Source organism: Rhinoderma darwinii, chromosome 8 (genome assembly GCF_050947455.1).
Source record: "Rhinoderma darwinii isolate aRhiDar2 chromosome 8, aRhiDar2.hap1, whole genome shotgun sequence".
In the NCBI taxonomy this organism is placed as follows: Eukaryota; Metazoa; Chordata; class Amphibia; order Anura; family Rhinodermatidae; genus Rhinoderma; species Rhinoderma darwinii.
In genome coordinates, this window is record NC_134694.1 from 11952139 (window position 1) to 11975089 (window position 22951).

The following is a 22951-nucleotide window of genomic DNA, read 5'->3' on the forward strand; positions in this document are numbered from 1 at the left end:
TGAGTGAGCCTGACGGCCCGCGGCCATGGGCACGACACAATCATCTATCCGCTGGATAGGTGATTACGGCTAAATCGGTAGGGCTCCGACTGCTGAAACAGTTTCCATTAGTGCCATAGTCATTGAATGTCACGGCAGGCGCATGCTTGGCAAGCGGTCTTGCGAAAGGGGAGAACTGGGTACTCTGTGGTCCCAGTGGTCAGACCCTCACAGATCTAGCGGTTATCTCCTATCCAGTACATAGGTGATAGCTTTTTAGAAATGGAATACCCCTTTAACTCTATCTATACAGGAGATTTGGCGCTATGTATCAGAAAAACAAACCTCCGATCACTAAATTGAGACTTTCTACCAAAGCGGTTTCCCTTTAATTCTCTGTCAAACGTCTGCACACAACATCCGATAATACAGGTAATTAGAGTCGCCTTCTTCATATCTCATTCCGGAGAAGCGCACAAAGGTAAATGGGCTCTTGTGAAGAGATAATTCTCCTGACACGCACAGTGGATCATCGTGTCAACAATTATTCCTAGGAGATTGTCGTTAATGTGAGAAAGTCACTATAGAGATTTCTTCCATAAGAAGCGCAGTTGTAGCAATAATGGTGAAGTGCTAAAGTTTTTATTACCATTTGTAGTGTGTACAGGTGGTCAGGGGTATACTAGACATCTGATATCTGAAAGTGGATTACATAGTCACTGCCAAAACTGGGGGTCAATAGCCTGATCGCTGGCCCCTCCCCATTCCTGGGGCTCTGCCCCACCTCCCATCCTTGGGGCCCCTGCATCAAGGAGACATTCCCCATATCCCTGGAGCTCTACACCACTCCCCACGGCCCTGTCGCTCATCGGGGGCACTCCCCCCAATAGTCTTACGTATCAATATTAACCCCATGCGGACCATCTGTATAAGGGCTGGACATGGTATATCTAGCAGCATTTCACCAATCGTCATAGTGAGTGATTGAGGTGCCCACAAAGAGAAAATAATGGCTACTCATTATGCCTATCATACATAACTGCTGGCAGCCACTCCTTGTAATCTTCTGAGGTACCACACCAATGATACCAGCTGGACCAGAGCTCAAAACCAAAGGGCTCCTACAGGAACAGGGGCACCAAACCAATGGCTCCCACAGGGACTGGCGCACCAAACCAATGGCTCCCACAGGAGCTGGGGCACCAAACCAATGGCTCCCACAGGGGCTGGCGCACCAAACCAATGGCTCCCACAGGGGCTGGCGCACCAATCCAATGGCTCCCACACTGGCTGGCGCACCAAACCAATGGCTCCCACAGGAGCTGGGGCACCAAACCAATGGCTCCCACAGGAGCTGGGGCACCAAACCAATGGCTCCCACAGGGGCTGGCGCACCAAACCAATGGCTCCCACAGGAGCTGGGGCACCAAACCAGTGGTTCCCAATGGAAATGGGTAACAAATGCTCTGGAAATTTCAAAAGCCTGTTAAAATGGCACTTCTATCTGTGGAACAACGGCAGTGCCAAAGACTACATCATGGCACAGGGTAAGTAACCTGAACTCTATAATGCCCTGAACGTATTACACATAGCAGCGTACATCTGACCGTGATCAGTTACCGTCTCTTGTGCCTTTTCTTGACACGGTCACATTTTAGTTGACTTTCTCTGTTTTTTTTTTTTTTCTTTTGCTTGCAATTTGTGGGCGGTTTCTAAACTCAGATGTCAAGTCTTTACTACAAATAGACCGCACATGAGTAGGATTTGTGCATAAATATTTTAATGTAACGGAAGGAAAGAAAGATAAAGAAGAGAATTTAAAGGAGACCTGCATCCAAGTATGAGATCCGTTCTGAGCTTTTAAATAGCCTTTTAGGGAATTTGGAGTTAATAGACGGTGGTCTCTCATCCATCACTATCCTCTATTAATCAGATCGAAGTGTAGTTACAAAGAATGTGTCTGGAGGACCTGCCATATCTGTGTGTACACTGACAGGCCATTGATTTAGATGAGAACTGTGCAATATTTTATTTCTCCTGTGACGGCGCTGCAGGCAAATTGAACACTTGCTATCCGTATCCACAACAGATCACGGTTGATCGCTGGAGATTCCAGCAGCAGAACACCTTGTGATTGGCTTATTTTTTAGGGGTCACTTCTAAAAAAAAAAAGCATTGTCCAAAGCGGATAACCTATTTTACCCTTTATTAGACAACTATGTCTTTCTCCTGTTGCCATAACTATGTCAAAGCATAGACAGGTAAAGCACTTGGTTTCAGTGCAGGTAGGACCAGAACCCCCACAATTGTACTGAGGAAAACTATACTACAAGATCACTATAGAACTTTATGATGATCTATGTTCGGTTCTGTAGACCTGGGGGTGGGGGGGGTGGAGTCCGGGTGCCATTGATGGACCCTAAAGTGCTTTAACTTTTCATTAGACATCCTATGCTCCAGAATCTGCTAGTCCAGCATCAATTGGATCCCACATATGCCATATTAACTAAATGTTACATCCGTTGGAGGGTTGTGAGTGTGGAATCCCTGCATGGTCGTCTGTCGTATCAGTCTTCAGCCCATGCAGACTGCAGAGCTCCGTCATTGATCAGTCCTGACGCTTTAAGAAGCAGAACTATTTAGAAGACATTGATTTTCGCCTAGAGTGCTCAGCTGTACAACGTCTGATGTATAAAGCAGATCCGTCAAATGCCGATAACTTAATTTATAGATGTTCCCTCATAACGCTGCGGATTCCTGCCCCAGGTCAAATATGTGGCCCTCTAGACCTTTCTCTGAGTCAATATCTTACGTCAGTCTTGTAAGATGTCCATCATTTGATTTATTGCACTTGTGTTTTTAGGTGTCCTTGACTTGTGGTTGCTCTGTTCCTGACCCCCTAGCAGCCTATTTCAGGTGCCAAGGTTGCCTGTTACTCACTATTACACCCATCATTGTTTTATACGTGACGGAAATTGGCAAATAAGCATCCAGTTATTCCTAAAGCATAAGTAAACCTGAGAATCATCACCCCCGAAAACCATTCATACCATAGAGACAAGCAGCTACTATGGGGCTCATGACAAGGGGAGCCCAGGTCAGGCTGAATGATATCCCCCCCTCCCACACACACTTTACTAAAAGAAGTGCAGGACTCCCCCTGTTGATTCCTAACATTGCGGTGATTGTAAAATGAGAAATATATAGAGGATAATTCTGTCTTCTCCTACAAGGGCAGGGAGTAGGTAAACTACAAATGCCAAGGATTGTGACGGCATGCGCCTGCAGAGGGGCCCAGTTTTATGTATGCTAAAGTCTGCTCCTCTTCCCTAGTATGGTTGGGGAAATGCAAGTGACAGTCGCTCTGAGTGGCACAGAATGATACACGAACCCCTTTTCTGGTGCATGGTGTTTGAGTTAAAGGGGTTTTCTCAGAATAGACATTAGCAGCACCACTGTGACCCCCACCGATCGCTAGAATAGAGTGGCAGCGGCGCTAGAAATGCATCATGCTACTTTCGTCTCCTGTCAGCTCTGACTGGGAGGGCAACTACGTGGTCGGCCATTGCTTATGATGGGCCGACCATGCGGCCTCTGAAATAAGTTGAGAGGAGCCAAAAGGTGGCATGGTGCTTTCCTAACGCTGCTACCACTTCATTATAGCAAACTGGTTACAGCTGATCGGACATGGATTACATATCCTAGTGATATGCCACCAATCTCTATCCTGATTGAGACCACTCTTTTAAAGGGGTTGTCTATTTTGGACAATCCCTTTTTGTTAGAAAGGTCCCCCGATGATAAGCTGATACGCCTGTTACTGAGATCCCAAGTGATCAGTGCAGCATCATTGCAGCAATTGTGTTATTTCCCTGCAGCGCCACCACTGGACAAATTAAGCATAACACTGTTGCCATCAGTCTTCCACAATGAGTGGAAAAAGCGCGACAGGTTCAATAACTCTGCGTATTTCGGGCATCACGCACCCATTGAAGTCAATGGGTGCGTGAAAATCACGCGCACCACATGGAAGCACTTCCGTGGGACGAGCGTGATTCGCGCAACAGCAGTGAAAAGGATGAATGAAAACAGAAAAGCACCACGTGCTTTTCTGTTTCCGAACATCCAAACGGAGTGTCTTTGCGATGAGCGAAGCCGGACAAGCGTACCGAACTTCACCGGGTTCGGCCAAACTCGTTTTGGCCGATCCCGGCAAAAAAATTATCGGTACGCGACGTCAGGAGATAGTCACTGTCCATGGTGCTGAAAGAGTTAAACTGTTTCAGCACCATGGACCGTGACTTCCGATCCCAATATACATGAACCTGTAGAAAAAAAAACGAAGTTCTGACTTACCGATAACTCCCGGCTTCTTCCTCCAGTCTGACCTCCCGGGATGACAATTAAGTCCAAGTGACAGCTCCAGCCAATCACAGGCCAAGCACAGGCTGCAGCGGTCACATGGACTGGCGCGTCATCCAGGGAGGTGGGGCCCGATGTCAAGAGAGGCGCGTCACCAAGGACGCGTCACCAAGGCAACGGCCGGGAAGTTCTCGGTAAGTACGAACTTTTTCTTTTTTTTCTACAGGTTTTGCGATATTGTGTTCGGCATTCACTGTCGAGGGTGCTGAAAGAGTTAGCTCTTTCAGCACCTTGGACAGTGACGGCCGTCGACTAGCCTCATCTCTATGATGGCGGCTGCGCGAAAATCACACAGCCGCACATCAGACACGGATGACACACGCAGCTGTCAAATGTTTTTTTCGCGCGCAAAACGCTGCATTGTTTGCGCGCGCAAAAACGCAACGCTCGTGTGAATCTGCCCTAATAGATGAGGGTCCTGGATAGGGGACCCCTCCCCCTATAAACTCAGTATTATCTAATAGGGTATTTGAAGATGGGTTATCGAAACTAGACAGCCCCTTTGGCATTGCTCCTGTACATTGTTTTGCGGTAAATGTTACAAGGTTTTTTTTTTGTCTGTAGTTTTATTATCACAGCAGAACAGGAAAAAAAAAAAAAAAACAGATCAGCAAGTCTGGATAAGACACAGCGGAGAGATGAGTATTCCCCCAGCTCTGAGTCACTTCAGCCTTGATGGCTCTGCTTTGTTTTATACATGGAGAAAGTGACATCCTGATAAAAGTGACGGCTATTTAAAGTGACCTCTATTTTACTGTAGGACCGTGATAAAAAATGTATGCTGCGGAGTCGTGAACTACTCATTGTACGTTATCGTCAACCACTTCACAGAGATGCACAAATCTGTGGCTGCATCAACAATTTAAAGGAATTCTCCAGGAGTGCATGAAAGTAGCAGTAAAAGCTCCTAATATACCCGGTGTTAGGGCTCATGCAGACGAGCGTAATACACGTCCGTGTGCGGTGCATGGAAATCACGCACAGCACACGGACCCATTGATGTCAATGGGGCCGTTCACACATGCAGGAGTTTTCACCCAGTGAGTGTGCGTTCCGTAAAATCCCGCTGCATGTCCTTTATTGGTGCGTTTTCACGCACCTACGCGCCCATTGAAGGCAATGGGTGTGTGAAAACCGCACACGGATGCACATTCGTGTGCTGTGCGTAATTTTCGCATCAATTGCATACAAAAAATGTGCTTTGTGAGTGCGTGAAAATTATTATTATTCATTCCTGCACTAGTGTTCTCTCCTCCATAGATGTAAGACGTGAGGCCTGGCTTATAAGATCAGTATAAGTGAGGGAAACTTTTGCGTTCCTCATAGTCCCAAAATTCAGGCCCATGAAGCTTTTTGCAGGGTATGTTGAAAAAGAAATTGGGGTATGTAAGTCCCTTGGCATTGTATTGTGCATCGTCTGGTGTGGAAAACCTGTTTTTAGATACCCTATTAGGGAATTCTGTTAATAGAGGGGGCCCCCCATTTAGTACCGAAGCAGAGCTCTACAAAGTGTCTCTCTCTCTCTCTCTCTCTCTCTCTCTCTCTCTCTGGAGGGCCCAATGCCTGTGTGCATTACATGAACAGCCCCTTTATTCCAGTGGTAGCTGTTTAATGCTTCATTTCTCCTGTGGTGGCGCTGCAGAGGAATTTAACACTTGCTACCTGGTTCCCCCACAGATTACAGCTGATCGCTGGGGTCTCAGGAGCAGGATACCCTGCGATCAACATATTGTCAGGAACTTTGTAACAAAAGGGTATTGTACAAATCAGATAACCCCTGGTCATGTACAGTAGGAGTATAGCCCCCTATTGTATCACTGAATAGATTTGTAAATACAACATCCAGGAGTCTCCTAACCAATTTTGTATAACTTGCATCTTAGAGGTAGCTCTTCATTGCCTGTAATGAAAATGGAAGCCATCAACAAGCTGCAATTGACAGATCTGATATTCTTCCTATGGTATATCTACATGGCTGTGTTTGCAGTTTGCTATCCTGGGCATTCACAAACGTTGTAATTAGAATAAAATAAAAAGCCATAATATGATCCCTGATCTTCAATTATCCTGCATGTTTATGGTTTCCAGGTAAGAACTTACACAAAGTCCATAAGACTAATATAATTGTGGTTCGCTGTATAGAATACATATGGACAGATGATAAGCCTGCGATTGGCAGACCGTAGATTTACCAGGTTGATGGACTATCGCTTCAGGACAGACAGGAAAGGAGTGTCCTGATAGGACGGGCTATTATTGAATTACTGCTGCTTTAATAAAATATACCGCTTCTTCCTTTTGACTTCCACCTTAAAGTGATGCTGCGGGCCATGTTGTCCTGCCAGCAAATGTCCTTATTAGTGAAGAGGTTGTCGAGATTTTATTATCGTCCTAAACAAATGTTTGTGTTTTTTTAAAGCAGAATTCCACCTTAAAATCATCTATTGGGAGACTGTATTAAGGTAGAATTCCCCTTTTAAAAACAAAATCATAGAGAGATCTGAGAGCCTGGCAGATCGGAAATAGTGGGGTCTGAACTTCTCAACCTTTATAATGTCATTTTCTGAAATGTCTGTGATGATTTTAAGGTGGTATTCCCCTTTTAAGGTTTGTTCCTTTATGGCAACTACAAGCTCCTTGTAGATTATGGCAACTTTTATCGATACATAGTGTTGGTTTTTCTTTAGTTTGCACATACTGTTGCCTTAAATGACAACTTTACATCGATACTGTTACAATTGTAAAAATGTTATATTCGAGAATGTCCCCATTCACCGACATCAAGCAGAGATCTTGAAAATGCTTTTTCTATTTTATTTTTTACTTGGGAAAAAATTGAAATAAACGGGGATTGGACAAGCTCTGTTTATGCCCAAGTCAGGGGTTTTGGATTGCGCCACCCCCTTGGTCCTTGAAGTTCAGCATGATCGCTGTCGGATGGGCAATCATTACAGTTATTGCCCCCTGTCCACACAAAGTCTGAGTATTTTTTACAATACATACTCCCCATTTCACTCCACCACCATCATCCCTTCCACATGTTCAGTTCTCAATGCTGGGCTGTATCTGTAGTAGGGTCAACCGGCTTTTATGGCGCCCCAGACAACTACTCTGCCTACCCCTTGTACTAGAACAAGATGTTAAGCCTCTATAACACTGTCCGATGCCCATAGCAGCCTATAAGATACAGTTGTACTTCCGATCATATAGAGAAATGATTATGGCGCAGGACTGTGCATAATAATAGTTTTGATAAATAACTTTGATAGCCGATTCTGACTCTAAAAAAAACAGCTTGGAGCGGCCGCGGTCCGTGTTGCAGGCTGCTCGTGACTATGCAGTATGAGTGTCCTGCTCTTTCTCCTAGGCTCCTGTCTCCAGTACGTACATCTCCATCCCACATTGCTGGATCTTGTACTGGAGACAGGTGCCAAAGCTTGCAGTCCTGCACTATAATAATTTCTCTATGTAATTGGAGATACACTTAATATGCTGCGTGCATAGAGGACAGCAACGTGTTTTCTATTCTTGGTCCGTTATCGTGAACACGTGTCACTAATCCCTAAGGGTCAAACATGGCAGCCTGGCGATGGCTGCTCTATAGTCCATAATTGAGTAAAGGGCTGTGCACAGACATGCCAACAAAGATGTATATAGCGGCTGACGCCAGAGAACGCTTGCAATGACGCACGTTGCCCTCTGTGAGCTCGTCTAACCAGACCTTTTATTTTCTTCCATGTAGAACTATGATATTCTTTGTCCGAATTTTTTTTCCGTATAGTGCCTTTCGGCAGACCTGCGGTCCCTGACGTACAGGAGCTGTCATCTGCATACAAAGCCTTCACAATTATAACTCTGTGCGGGGGCAGACTGCTAACCAGGTGCTCCGTGCCACACTGCGCCATATTATACGACGGCTTATCAGTCACTTCTGACAGCAAATTATTATAACAATCAAGTAGGTACAGAGCTTAAGGTGCCACACTGTGCCAAGTGACGCACTAAGGTGACGCGGGATTTCTTCACGGAGCAGTGCCGTTTATTAACTTTATGTACATACCTACTTTTCGATCTATATGCTGCCATAATCTCCATTTTCCTATGAGGCCTTCCAAACCATATTTACAGCCTGCACTGCCCTAGGCACTGAGCCTAAGTACACCCCCACTAAAGGCTTCTTTACACTGGCCACTTACTGTCATGATTCGCTCGCTACTGAGCTATCATAACGATCATTTATCTTCGGTAAGCCGAGATGAGCAGTGCCGGTGAACCCTGTCCTCTGTGCGGTAATACAATGTACACTATGCTGGGCCAGAATCTAGTACCAAATAGTGCCCCCAAAAGTGCCCACAGTAAATAGTGCCATACAGATAGTGCACCCCAAAGTGCCCCAATATAAATAGCCCCATAATTAAGAAAGTGTCCCAAAATGTGCCCCATTTGAAATATCACTATTTATAGTGTGCCGTATAAAATTGCACCATATAGATAGTGCCCCTTTTAAAGTGCCCTACTGTAAATACAACCATATAGATAGGGACCCCCCAAAGAGCCCCATATAAAATTCCACCATGTACAGTGAACCAAGTGCCCCATTTAAAATTACACAAAATGAAATAGTGCTCCCCTCAGAGCACCAGAAAAAAAATGGTGCTTCTCTAAGTGCCCCATGTACAGCTGTGCCATATAGAAAGTGCCAGCAGCCTTCAAGGTGATTGCAGGGTCAAGGAGCCAACGCCTCACTTGCACCAGTCCTCAGCCGGGTTACTGAGTTCCATCCCTTGCCAAATTCGAGCAAAAGGCAGTGGCAGGAGTTTGGAGGAAAAATATATATTTTTTTTAGTGTCCCCCACAAAGTATCCTATCTATCTATCGATCTATCTCCAGATTCCAGCTAGGTAGGAGATGTTGGAGAACTCCTGAACCAAGTCCAGGGATCCCAAGTGGAGATGAAAACAGAGTATATAGTGATGTATAGATATGAGAGAGAATCTCCTATATATTATCCTATATCTCAGAGCTTGCTCTTTATCTCATGTAGAGAGAGAGAAAATATCCGTCCCAGAAGTTCATGCCCCGGCAGCAGACATCCCCATGACACTACAGCAGACGTTCACCTATACTGATCTTCTCCAGCAGCTGTGTCGCAAGTTTAGTTTTCTTAATCCACCCCATTAGAATGTAACAGGACGATATTGTCCAGTTGGCGCGCCATATTTAACATATATGCTTCTGACCACTGTATCAGATAAAATGGTAGAGGATTGATCAATGCGGCATAGAGTTTACAGAAATCACTGCTGGAAAGCTGGACCCCCCCCCCCTTGAAAAGGTTGTCCCCACTGCTGGGACCTCCACCGATCAGCTGTAATCTCTCGGGAAACTTGTTTGATTTTCTTGCAGTGCCACCACAGGGGAAATAAAGTATTGCAGTATTGCAGTTCTAATTTAAATCAATGGGCTGTCCATCTAATGCACAGGCATGCTGAGTCCTCCAGAGAGCGAGATGCCCTTTTATTTGCTGGTAAATAGATGAGGGTCCTGAATGTGGGAGCTCCCCCCCCCCCCTCCTAATAGGGTATGGGAAAACCAGATTAACCTTTTTAATGAGCATTTCCCCTTTTAAATTCCAAAAATCTGCAGTAAATAAAACGTCTTTGAGTCATCATCTACTGTCCTCTATATCTGTTTCTGGGAACCTGGGTGATAAACTCCTATAGTTACTATTACCACTCCCACTCATCAGACAGCTTTTCCAGACTCCTGAATGGCAAATCTTCTTAGTTATACATTGATATCCCCAACCCCACACTCCCGCTAGCACTCGCATTCAAGAATTGCTGTATAACATGGTCATTTTGCCCTTCAGGGTTCTCAGAAAGCTCCCATATTAGTTATTGACATATATTGACAGTATGTTTCCTGGCAATGGATCTAATGAATGGCCGAGCATGTAATGTATGGACTGGCCGAGTCACCCCTCGCTAGGACGTCCATATGCCCTAAGGGTGCCAATTGTGTCCCCCAGAGGTTACTGTAAGCACCCAAATTGTGTCCAGAAATGATTTATCTATGCCCACTTTGGCGATGGTTTTGTACCTTTTTGTGCCCCTATTAGGCCCTCTTCAAGTTATTGCAATACGTTTGATTTATACGTCCGGAAGAACACCCGACATATACGTTAAATGTAGGCTGTGACTTTAGACTATCATGGTTTACGTTAAAGGAATACGTCCTGAATTGAGATAAACGTTTACCATATGGGTGATGGATGCCACTATTAGTCATCCGTTTAACGTAGCCGCCACACGTAGAATATAGTATTCTCCGTTTAACCAAAGCTATTATAAGGCCTGACGTATACGTTAAAGGTATGCCTGTGACATATGCCATATGTCACACACAGGCTCCCATGTTAAATAAAACAAACGTATACCGTGCGGCACAATGTCATTTACTACGCTATTCCAGATCTTAGGAAAAGAAAAGTTAAATAAACCAGCTGACCGAGGCCAAAAGGACACTTTATGCTTCCGTTCGGCTGATGGAGCCTTCTTTACACATTTAGTGTGTCCGTCATTCACACGAAATGTAGGGACAGGAGGTGATGTGACTGAGACTTTGTGCATAAAAGATGCCTGTGGTGAGGGAAAGTGGTGTCAATCATGTAGAATCTGTCGCGGTCATTCTTCCCGTCACTGCTGGACATGCTGCTTCTGCGATGCGGACCGCTCATGGCTGCTCTGCATGCTCAATTGCTCATGTAAAGCAGGGAGTTGTCTCCCTGAACCCCAGTCTGTGTGCTGGACCATTTATGGCAGCCTGTTTTCTGTTCCCTATAGATACAGGCTGCCATAAAACAGCTTGTGTCTACTTATATGCCACAAAGGAAACAGCTAAACTTTAAATCTGCATGGGTAAAATTGTTGTTCCTCTGAGTCTGGGAAAGCTGAGTGACAAAATATTCATGGTCTCCCAGCTTTCCTTTAGACTTTTCTTCTTTTTCTTCCCATAATTCTTGCCCAGTACATGGAGCTCCTGATGATGTCTGTGTGATGGTGTTGCTGTTTTTCTCTCTGCTTTGTGCTGTAGGAATTATACAGAAGAATTCAGTCTTGATCGATCCTATTCACAGTGAGTTTACTGCATGGCATGAGAATTATAATACACCTTCTGTATGATGGGGGTAGTAATACTCTCGCTGGCCTTTATTTCCTGGCCTGAGGTCATTTACTAAAGGGGTTGCATGAGATTAGAAAAAACAAGGCCACTTTCTTCTACAAATTGCGCCACTCTCGAAAGTAGGCTGTATCTGGTGTTGCAGCTCAGTCCCACATGCCCAATATGAGGAGATCAGTACTATAAATTACATGTGATAATGAGGGGAGTGTCTTGTTTCTAATTTTACATTGAGGTGGGCACAGGAACTTTAAGCTACACCTCTGGCCTAACCCCTAACAGGTAACACCTGTTCCCTTCCACCATATTTGATAGCTACTTCTTAAACAGTAGCTACACCCCTGGTCACAGGTTTTCTAGTCCCTCTGTACCCCCTATAGCTACACCCCTGGTTACGGACTTGACTAACCCCTCTACACACCTTATAGCTACAACCCCGGTCACGAGTTTGCTACCCCCCTTGCACCCACTATAGCTACACATCTGGTCACCGACTTCACTAGCCCTTCTGCTCTGCACCCCTTATAGCTACACCCCTGGTCACGGGTCGACTAGCCTCTGCACCCTCTCTAGCTACACCCCTGGTCACTGGATTGACTAGCCTCTCTACACCCTCTATAGCTACACCCCTGGTCACGGGTTGACTAGTCTCTCTACACCCTCTATAGCTACACCCCTGGTCACGGGTTGACTAGTCTCTCTGCACCTTCTGTAGCTACGCCCCTGGTCATCGGGTTGACCAGCCTCCCTGCACACTCTGTAGCTACACCCCTGGTCACTGGGTTGACTAGCCTCTCGGCACCCTCTATAGCTACGCCCTTGGTCACCGGGTTGACTAGCCTCTCTGCACCCTCTATAGCTACGCTCCTGGTCACTGGGTTGACTAACCACTCGGCACCCTCTATAGCTACGCCCCTGGTCACTGGGTTGACTAGCCTCTCGGCACCCTCTATAGCTACGCCCTTGGTCACCAGGTTGACTAGCCTCTCTGCACCCTCTATAGCTACGCTCCTGGTCACTGCGTTGACTAGCCTCTCTGCACCCTCTATAGCTACGCCCCTGGTCACCGGGTTGACTGGCCTCTCTGCGCCCTCTATAGCTACACCCCTGGTCACCGGGTTGACTGGCCTCTCTGCACCCTCTATAGCTACACCCCTGGTCATGGGTTGACTAGCCTCTCTGCACCCTCTATAGCTATGCCCCTGGTCACGGGTTGACTAGCCTCTATGCACCCTCTATAGCTACACCCCTGGTCACAGGTTTACTAGCCCCGCTGCACCCTCTATAGCTACACCCCTGGTCACAGGTTTACTAGCCCCGCTGCACCCTCTATAGCTACACCCCTGGTCACAGGTTTACTAGCCCTGCTGCACCTCCACTTGCCTTTTCCCTATTTATATAATGGATAAGGATGGCCTGCTCCCATGTTATGGCACATCCTGCCGCTCTCTACATTGGTTTGCTGTGTCTCTATAGCCAGGGGCTGTGTACTCTGTGGGTTGATCCACAAAGAGCTGATTATAACATGGAAACGCAGCAGGAACTTGGCAAGGCAGCACTAATAGAAGCCGCACTGACTCAGGGTGTGTGGGAAGCTCCAGCCGAAATAGACCCCCACCCCCTTATATAATTACATGGGATCCTCCGATATGGGGTCCATTTGCTTAGCAGAGTGTTCTCCTGATGAATATGTACTGTAAATAACAATAGCCGGTTATATATAGAGAACGAGCACAAGGAAGGGTTTCGCTTAATTTACTCCAACGCTGTGCAGTACCTGTATATTAGAACGTGTATTATACATCTCCCTCCGCCAATACATCTACCGGATATGTTCTGTTATGCTGCAGGCTTAGAAAGTTTCCTCAATAGTTTGGACTTGGACAAGGGTGTATGGACCATAGAGGCGGCTGATGCAGTCACTATGGGGCCCTTGGTGAGAACCTCCATAGGCCCTTCAATGTTATCAAACAAGGGTGTGGGGAAAAACCAGAGGATCATGGGAAGGACATGAGGGGGAGCAAACACGCATCGGCAGGGGGCCTTGGTTCAATGTTGGCTATGGAGCCTCCTCACCTTTTCATGCTCCTTCTCAACACTCCCGCAGTTGGAAAAATATACCTTTTTAAGGCCTTCATTTTATAGTAACTTTTTGTTCTTTTAGCTTTAGCCTTACACTTTATTAGGTTTGCTTTATTATTTTTATGTATTTTTATTTTGGATTATTTATTCATTTTATTTCTGTTTTTGATAGGGCTTCCTTCGACCCTTATAGCATGCAGCACTATTTTGTCTGGCAAAATGACTGAAACTATGATGGAAACCCGACAGGCGCCTATTAAAGTCAATAGTTCCGTTGGGTGACATCGACGGATCTGGCACTTTCGATATTTTCGTTATTCTGTTCCTATGATGGAATAACGGACTTATGGTGAATACATTTAATATACCCCTTTTTGGGGGGGGGGTGTCAAATTACAATTTGATAGAACTGTACAAAAGAGGTGGTAAATAGGGCAACAAAACATTGTAGAAAATGTCTTTCAGACACTACATAAGTTTATACAATCCACCATAATAATGTAACATATTCAATATAACACAATGTAGAACTCTATGAAATTTTGAGTTGCCCGTTAAAGGGGTTCTCCGCCATGGACAATCCTTTTTTTATTAGAAGGGTCTCCTGACCGTATGTCCTGTTGCCAAGTCCCCCAGCGATCAGCTGTAACCTGTGGGTGAAACTAGCAGCAAGTGTTCAATTTCCCTGCAGTGCCACCGCAGGGGAAATTAAGCACTGCACCGTTCCCATTAAACTCAATGGGTTGTCCATGTAATGCACAGATGTGCTGGGTCCTCCAGAAAGAGAGAGAGAGACACTCTTTGTAGCCACTTTCTGCTCTGGCTAATAGATGAGGGTCCTGAATGGGGGAACCCCCTCTATTAACTCAAAATCTCCTGGGTTTACTCATTTACTTAGAGGGTCCCAATTCTGCGCCGCTTGTACAGGTCTCGTCATTCATCGTCTGGTCATGTGACCACATCGTCCATTTGGGTTTGAGTGATGCAGTTCCTTCTATAAGACCAGGTATAAAAATAACTCTATATCCGGGTATTACAGCGCGCCAGAGAGATGCGGTACATGAAGTATCACGTCTATGGGTATAGGGTCTTGTTAGTCTTTTTCCATAATAAACGACGCAGCTTGCTTGTTTACAGACAATTGTTCCTGATTTGCCTCAGCGGTGTCTCATTAGCATTAATGCAAATGAGTGGTAACATATAATTGCATGTTCATTTACGCAAAGTTAAAGGGCCACTAATCTTAAAATAAAGAGCAGGTTGATGCAATAAGGAGTTATCAGGAGATCACAGGATAAAAACTCATAGCCCAGGTATGTATAGTCGCAGCCCGGGTATGTATAGTCGCAGCCCAGGTATATATAGTCTCAGCCCGGGTATGTATAGTCGCAGCCCAGGTATGTATAGTCGCAGCCCGGGTATGTATAGTCGCAGCCCGGGTATGTATAGTCGCAGCCCGGGTATGTATAGTCGCAGCCCGGGTATGTATAGTCGCAGCCCAGGTATGTATAGTCGCAGCCCGGGTATGTATAGTCGCAGCCCGGGTATGTATAGTCGCAGCCCGGGTATGTATAGTCGCAGCCCGGGTATGTATAGTCGCAGCCCGGGTATGTATACTGGCAGCCTGGGTATGTATACTCGTAGCCCGGGTATGTATAGTCGCAGCCCGGGTATGTATACTGGCAGCCCGGGTATGTATACTGGCAGCCCGGGTATGTATACTGGTAGCCCAGGTATGTATAGTCGCAGCCCAGGTATGTATACTGGCAGCCCAGGTATGTATACTGGCAGCCCAGGTATGTATACTCGCAGCCCAGGTATGTATACTCGCAGCCCAGGTATGTATACTCGCAGCCAAGGTATGTATACTGGCAGCCCGGGTATGTATACTGGCAGCCCGGGTATGTATACTGGCAGCCCAGGTATGTATAGTCGCAGCCCGGGTATGTATAGTCGCAGCCCGGGTATGTATAGTCGCAGCCCGAGTATGTATAGTCGCAGCCCAGGTATGTATAGTCGCAGCCCAGGTATGTATAGTCGCAGCCCGGGTATGTATAGTCGCAGCCCAGGTATGTATAGTCGCAGCCCGGGTATGTATAGTCGCAGCCCGGGTATGTATAGTCGCAGCCCGGGTATGTATAGTCGCAGCCCGAGTATGTATAGTCGCAGCCCAGGTATGTATAGTCGCAGCCCAGGTATGTATAGTCGCAGCCCGGGTATGTATAGTCGCAGCCCAGGTATGTATAGTCGCAGCCCGGGTATGTATAGTCGCAGCCCGGGTATGTATAGTCGCAGCCCGGGTATGTATAGTCGCAGCCCGGGTATGTATAGTCGCAGCCCGGGTATGTATAGTCGCAGCCCGGGTATGTATAGTCGCAGCCCGGGTATGTATAGTCGCAGCCCGGGTATGTATACTTGCAGCCAAGGTATGTATAGTCGCAGCCCGGGTATGTATAGTCGCAGCCCGGGTATGTATACTGGCAGCCTGGGTATGTATACTCGTAGCCCGGGTATGTATAGTCGCAGCCCGGGTATGTATACTGGCAGCCCGGGTATGTATACTGGCAGCCCGGGTATGTATACTGGCAGCCCGGGTATGTATACTGGTAGCCCAGGTATGTATAGTCGCAGCCCAGGTATGTATACTGGCAGCCCAGGTATGTATACTCGCAGCCCAGGTATGTATACTCGCAGCCAAGGTATGTATACTGGCAGCCCGGGTATGTATACTGGCAGCCCGGGTATGTGTACTCGCAGCCCAGTTATGTATAGTCACAGCCCAGGTATGTATACTGGCAGCCCGGGTATGTATACTGGCAGCCAAGATATGTATACTGGCAGCCCAGTTATGTATAGTCACAGCCAAGGTATTCTATTGTCCATGTCCTATTTTTTTGCTTTTTACGGACCGTGCTCCCATACTTTATATGGGAGCACGGCTGCAAATGCGGCTGGCTGTCCGCGGCCGTCAGTACCCGTTATCACGGACCGTGTTTACGGGCACGGTCGTTTGCAGGGGGCGTTAGGGTAGATGTGGCCTTGTATTACCTTCCAGTGTTTCATTAAATATCTGAGAGGGGCCAATAATAATATTCATCCTGAGCCTCCTGGTTCAAGAATATAATGTAAGAAGTGCCAAAAACACAGTGACACTTGTTAGTAGTAGGAGAGGCGGAGGGCTAGAACCGACTCTTGCCTAATTCAGACTCGTGCATAGTTTCAAGATGTAACACCTGAAGCCCTTCCTACCCCCGCCCCCCCCCCCCCCCGACTATACAGGCATCTATGGTGCTATAAGAACCATGGGCAAGATCTGAAACGTTCATCTGAGTGAGGCCTTTGGTGTTATACAGGGTGTGTGAAAAGTTCGGTGAGAGCCCTTATGGCCATTGAATGTCCAGGGACGGTCTTAGTAGTGTACGAACTGTGCAGTACTGTGCGGGTGTCACCACCTTTTCTGAAGAGGGCACCACTGATGGCCTGGCAGCTAAGGCTTGCGTCCACCACAAATCTTAAGGCAAAATGTATAGCAGTATTATTTAGACATTGTATAACACTGTTATTATATGACTGTATATATCGAGCTGTTGTTTGGTCAATGTATGTAGATATTATTTGAGGATGGTATATTGATATAATTTCAGCATTGCCTGTGTATTTGGGCATGGCATGGTATTGAGCACTGTATGGTGGTATTATTATTTGAGCACTGTTTGGGGGCATTATTTAAGCACTGTGCAGTGGCATTATTTGAGCACGGTACGTTGATATTATTTGTTCACTGTATGGTGGCATTATTTGAGCACTGTATGGTGGTATTTGCACACTATTATGTTTGAGCACTCTATGGTGGTATTTGTTCACGGTTATATATGTGCACAGTATGGTGGTATTTTCACACTGTTATATTTGAGCATTGTATAGTGGTATTTGCACACTTTTATATTTGAGCACTTATATTTGAGCTCTGTATGGTGATATTTGTGCACTGTTATGCCTTATTCACACAACAGGATCCCGCCCGAGCCCGAGTGTCGGCCGATAAAATCGTCCGTTTTTCCCGGCCAGTTTGCATTAGTTTTGCATCCGTTCCGGGCCGGGCATATCTGGACAGTAACATCAGGGGCAACTCCTGAAGGGGAATCCCCATGTGGCTGGTGATTCCACTTCAGGAAAAGCCCCAGTCGTCTGTGTCCATTTATGAACTTTACTGGAATCGCCTGGTGTGGAATCCCCGGTCACAGAGTGTTCGGGGATTCCGCTTCAGGAGTTTCCCCTGATGTCACTGCCAAGATATGGACAGAGACATCAAGCGCTCTGTCCAGGAGCGGAATCCCCGAACACACAGGGATTCCGCTCCTTCAGGGAGCTAAAGTGGGGCTAGCACATAGCAGAGCGGGGAGATAACCCCCTGCTCTGCTATAGAGGCGTCGCTGCAGTAGTAGTAGCAGCAGCAGCAGCTGCTAGCGGCGCTATCGGCCATGGAAGGTGTCGCCGGGCCAGGGCGCTTTTTAAACAAAGCAGGGGAAGGGAGCCAGCGCAGTGCTCCCTTCCACCTGCTATACACCCCGGCCCTGCCACACAGTGTATAAACTTACCTCCAGCATACAGCCATTTGTCCGAATGGCATAAACTCCTCCTCCTCACATGCGCTCTGCGCTGTGAGGAGGGAGCGAGCGACGGAATACATGGCCATCACTCGGGACACATTCCGGTGATGGCCTTGTATTACCCAGCCCCATAGACTTCTATGGGAGCCGGGCGGCCGGGTAAACGGCCGAAAATAGGACATGTCCCATTTTTTGATGGCCAGGTTTCCCGGGCCGTCAAAAAATCGGTCGTGTGAATAGCCCCATTAGGGGTCTATTGTTCCTACTGCAGCCGGGTGACGGCCGTTTTATGAACGGCCGTCACCCGGTCGTGAAACCCTGTCGTGTGAATAAGGGCTTATATTTGAGCGCTGTATAGTGGTATTTTTTTAGCTCTGTTATATTTGTGCTCTGTTATATTTGAGCACTGTATGGAGTTATTTGAGCACTGTTCTATTTGAGCACTGTATGGTGGTATTTGCGCTCTGTTATATTTGAGCACTGTTCTATTTGAGCACTGTTTGGTGGTATTAGCGCACGGTTATATTTGAGCACTGATATATTTGAGCACTGTAGGGTGGTATTTGTGCACTGTTATATTTGAGCACTGTATGGTGGTACTATTTAATCACTGTATGGTGGCATTATTTGAGCACTGTTATATTTGAGCGCTGTATGGTGGTATTTGTGCACTGTTATATTTAAGCACTATATGGTAGCATTATTTAAGCACTATATGGTGGCATTATTTGAGCACTGTATGGTGGCATTATTTAAGCACTATATGGTGGCATTATTTGAGCACTGTATGGTGGCATTATTTAAGCACTATATGGTGGCATTATTTGAGCACTGTATGGTGGCATTATTTAAGCACTATATGGTGGCATTATTTAAGCACTATATGGTAGCATTATTTAAGCACTATATGGTGGCATTATTTGAGCACTGTATGGTGGCATTATTTAAGCACTATATGGTGGCATTATTTGAGCACTGTATGTTGGTATTATTTGAGCACTGTATGGTGGCATTATTTGAGCACTGTATGGTGGTATTTACATATGAGGCACTTCTACATCTTAGGATCTTGAGGAAATTTCTCAGGTTCCTTTTTCTGCTGATACAACAAAGTATGAAACTACATGAGCACGTGTACAAGAGACGGCCAATATTTCGCTCCATTTAACCATTGATTCCGCTCTTCTCGCACCACAGAAGTCACCGAGACGTCAGGCTGGACTAATTAGAATTGCAGGAAATGTTATTTCACTAAGCTTTAGCCAATTAAGGGATTTTCCTGGGTTTCTTTGTCATTATAACTCATTACAATCAGGCAGAATTTGTTATAATTGGGGACAGGATTATAAAATAGTAGAAGGGGCGTTTAGAGTTCTAGGAAAATGAAAAGATAAAGTATTATATGTATAAGATATAGACCGTGTTTTTCAAAGTATAAGACGAGAAAAGTTCTTATATTAACTCCCTCATATACCCTAGACCATATGTGCAACCTGTGCAGCTTCCCAGTAGGTAAGGGGGCCCATAAGAAATGACCATATACCTGACGGGTCACAGTACCTGACGCGTTCTTACACCTCCCAGGGGAAAATCACAACAAATTTCTAATATCAAGCAATTTACAAATCAACTTATTGGAGCAGACAGCAAGCGGCTGAAGAAATCTACCCAGCCAGCACAGACTAAGGCTGCCCGTGGTGGCGACTTCAGACGTTATATTGGGTAAAGGAGATGTCCGTGACAGATGCAGGATTTTATCAAGGGAAGGGGTGTTTATAGACTCCGGTGCACACACATGCACTTACCAGCCATAATAAGTTACTCCATAACATTGCCAGCCATACTCATTTTCTTGCATAACATTGCCAGTCATAGTAAGTTACTCCATAACATTGCCAGCCATAATAGGTTACTCCATAACATTGCCAGCCATAATAAGTTACTCCATAACATTGCCAGCCATAGTCCCTTCCTCCTTAACATTGTCAGCTATAGTCTCTTCCTCCATAACATTGCCAGCCATAGTCCCTTCTTGCATAACATTGCCAGCCATAGTCCCTTCCCTCCATTACCTTGCCAGCCGTAGTCCCTTCTTCCATAACCTTGCCAGCCATAGTCCCTTCCTCCATAACATTGCCAGCCGTAGTCTCTTCCTCCATAACATTGTCATACCTAATCCCCATAAGATTGCCATCCATAGTCACTGGGAGCCTGAGCTTTTGAAGTATCCGCCGGTGAGGCCAAGTAGAAGTCGCTACGATGGAACTTCTTCCTCGGATGTATAAAAATATTTGGTTTTGTGTAAAGGAAAATCAGAGCAGTTGCTAATAGCAACCAACCAGATTCCAGCTCCTTTCTGATGCCCTACGGAAAAACGAAAGCTATAACCTGATTGTCGCCAGAGGCTCCTGCTCCACTTTTCCTTTGCACTAGTTTTGATGAATCTGCCGTGAGATGTTGGATGTTCCTGCGGTGTCCCAGCGTGTCCCTGTATCAGGCCATTCATATCCCTTCTGTTTTATGCATTTTCTGAGAATTTTTCATGCTCGACACATCTGTCGACTTTCTGTAGAAATTGGCGCAATAGTCTCACATCTGCTTGGCTGTACAGACGCCAATGTGTATTTTCTCTCCGGTGACACTGTATATTGATCTGTTTGTATTGTAGTTACAGGAAACATTTGGTCTAATCTCTCCCCGAGGAATCAAATCCGAATGCCACAAAAGTCAGCAGTGGTTCTATAATATTTATAAATCTAAATTCCACACTGTGCACATTGGCATCGAAGAGGGTACAATCTCCTGTAGGCTCTGTCACCATATTCTCAAATCCCTATCTCCTATAGCATGTGATCGGCGCTGCAATGTAGAGAACAGTAACGTGTTTTTTTTTTTAAAAAATTCATTTTTGGCCAAGTTATGAGCTATTTTATATATATATATATGCAAATGAGGTTTGAAATGGACAACTGGGCGTTTTTTTTTTAGTTATGTCCAACTGGGCGTGTATTGTGTTTTTAACTGGGCGTGTTTACGTGTATGACGCTGACCAATCAGTGACCAGTCAGCGTCATACACTCCTCTCCATTGATTTACACAGCAGCGATGTGCAGCCACATAAACAGAGATTAATGTTAATCAAGTGTCCTGATAATGAATACACATGAAATCCAGCCTGGACGTCATGTGTATTCAGAATCCTGACACTTCTGACTCTTTTCTGTGAGATTACAGCAAGCCACGCGTAATCTCGTTTAGCTCCGTAATCTCGCGAGATTTCGTTTCCCTTGCTAGAAATCTCACAGAAAATATTCAGAAGTGTCAGGATTCTGAGTACACATGACGTCCAGGCTGGAGGATCAGCGCCCAGTTAAAAGCACAATACACGCCCGGTTGGACATAACGAAAAAAAAACGCCCAGTTGTCCATTTCAAATCTCATTTGCATATATATATAAAATAGCTCATAACTTGGCCAAAAATGAAGGTTTTTTTAAAAAAAAACACGTTACTGTTCTCTACATTGCAGCGCCGATCACATGCAATAGGAGATAGGGATTTGAGAATCTGGTGACAGAGCCTCTTTAAAGGATATGTACAGGATTAGACATGGCTTCTTACTTTCATAACCAGTGCCACACCTGTCCGCAGCTGGTACTGCAGCTCAGGCCTATTCACTTTAATGGAGCCGAGCTGCAATACCAGATGCAACCCATTGACGGGTGTGGCGCTGTTTCTGGAAGAAAGCTGTAATGTAATGTTTTTCTAATCCTGTTCATCCCCTGGGGTATGTTTACCTTGTTTACCTAGTGTTTGGTATGCAAAAAATGACATTGGTGGTATACATAAACTGGGAACCCCAAGAGTTTCTGAATAGATTGGGGCTGTGGCCCTCCGTACAGTGCCAGAACCACTTTGGCACGCCTTAAGACCGGGTCAGAAAGATATGTGTCTGCCAAAGTGTCCGTAATGGATCAGAATGAGCTTTCTTTCCTGTTACTGGATTAGATAATTGAGCTGAATCAATAATTTGCCTTTCGTTAAGTGCATTTCTAAGCAAAATGTATTTATTTAAGGCAGCAATCGGCATCCCCCATTCTGTAATGATTAATATTTAACTATATTTTTTTTACAGACAAACCTTTCTGATAAATAGCTCAAAATCCCCTGTATAGACACAGTTAGTGATTAAATTCTGCCTGCAGCCACCACTAGGGGGAGCTGAAGAGCTTACAGCATACTGCTTATACATTGCACTCAATAATATACAGAATAAAACTAAGCTCCCCCTAGTGGAGGCTGCAGGTAGCCAAAATGTTATCATTTACCTCTGTCGTTTACAGGGGATTTGGAGCTTTGTATCAGAAAACCAAAGCTGTGAGCGCTATAAAGATATATTAAGAAGTTAGACCGCACATAATATTGGACCTAAGAATGACATGATGATAAGTGGTGGAGAATTACTTTAAGTTTGCAGGTTGAAATGCCACGTGACTGGCTCTGGGTTTTGTACCAACTTGACGCCTCATCCACAGGACCTTATAGACGATCGCTTTCAACTTAGCCCCAGAGATCATTCTCCAGCCCCTGGATTTCTTTGATATCACTGCACAAAGGAACCAAATCTCCCATTACCATCAATTCCATGACTGGTGTTCTCAGACTGACTTCTGGAAG

At 45.6% G+C, this 22951-nt stretch overlaps 1 protein-coding gene across 5 annotated transcripts in view; it reads left to right on the forward strand.

Moving 5' to 3' along the window:
- The window catches only part of KCNT1 (potassium sodium-activated channel subfamily T member 1), a 203350-nt gene that overhangs the window by 101024 nt on the left and 79375 nt on the right, over positions 1 to 22951 (forward strand). Inside the window, exon 2 of one of the 5 annotated variants that reach the window (XM_075835097.1) lies at positions 11497 to 11538. The exons of the other annotated variants lie outside the window; for them this stretch is intronic. Coding sequence (XP_075691212.1) covers positions 11497 to 11538 — 42 coding nt within the window. The remainder of the gene's footprint in view (positions 1 to 11496; positions 11539 to 22951) is intronic. 5 annotated transcript variants of the gene reach the window in all.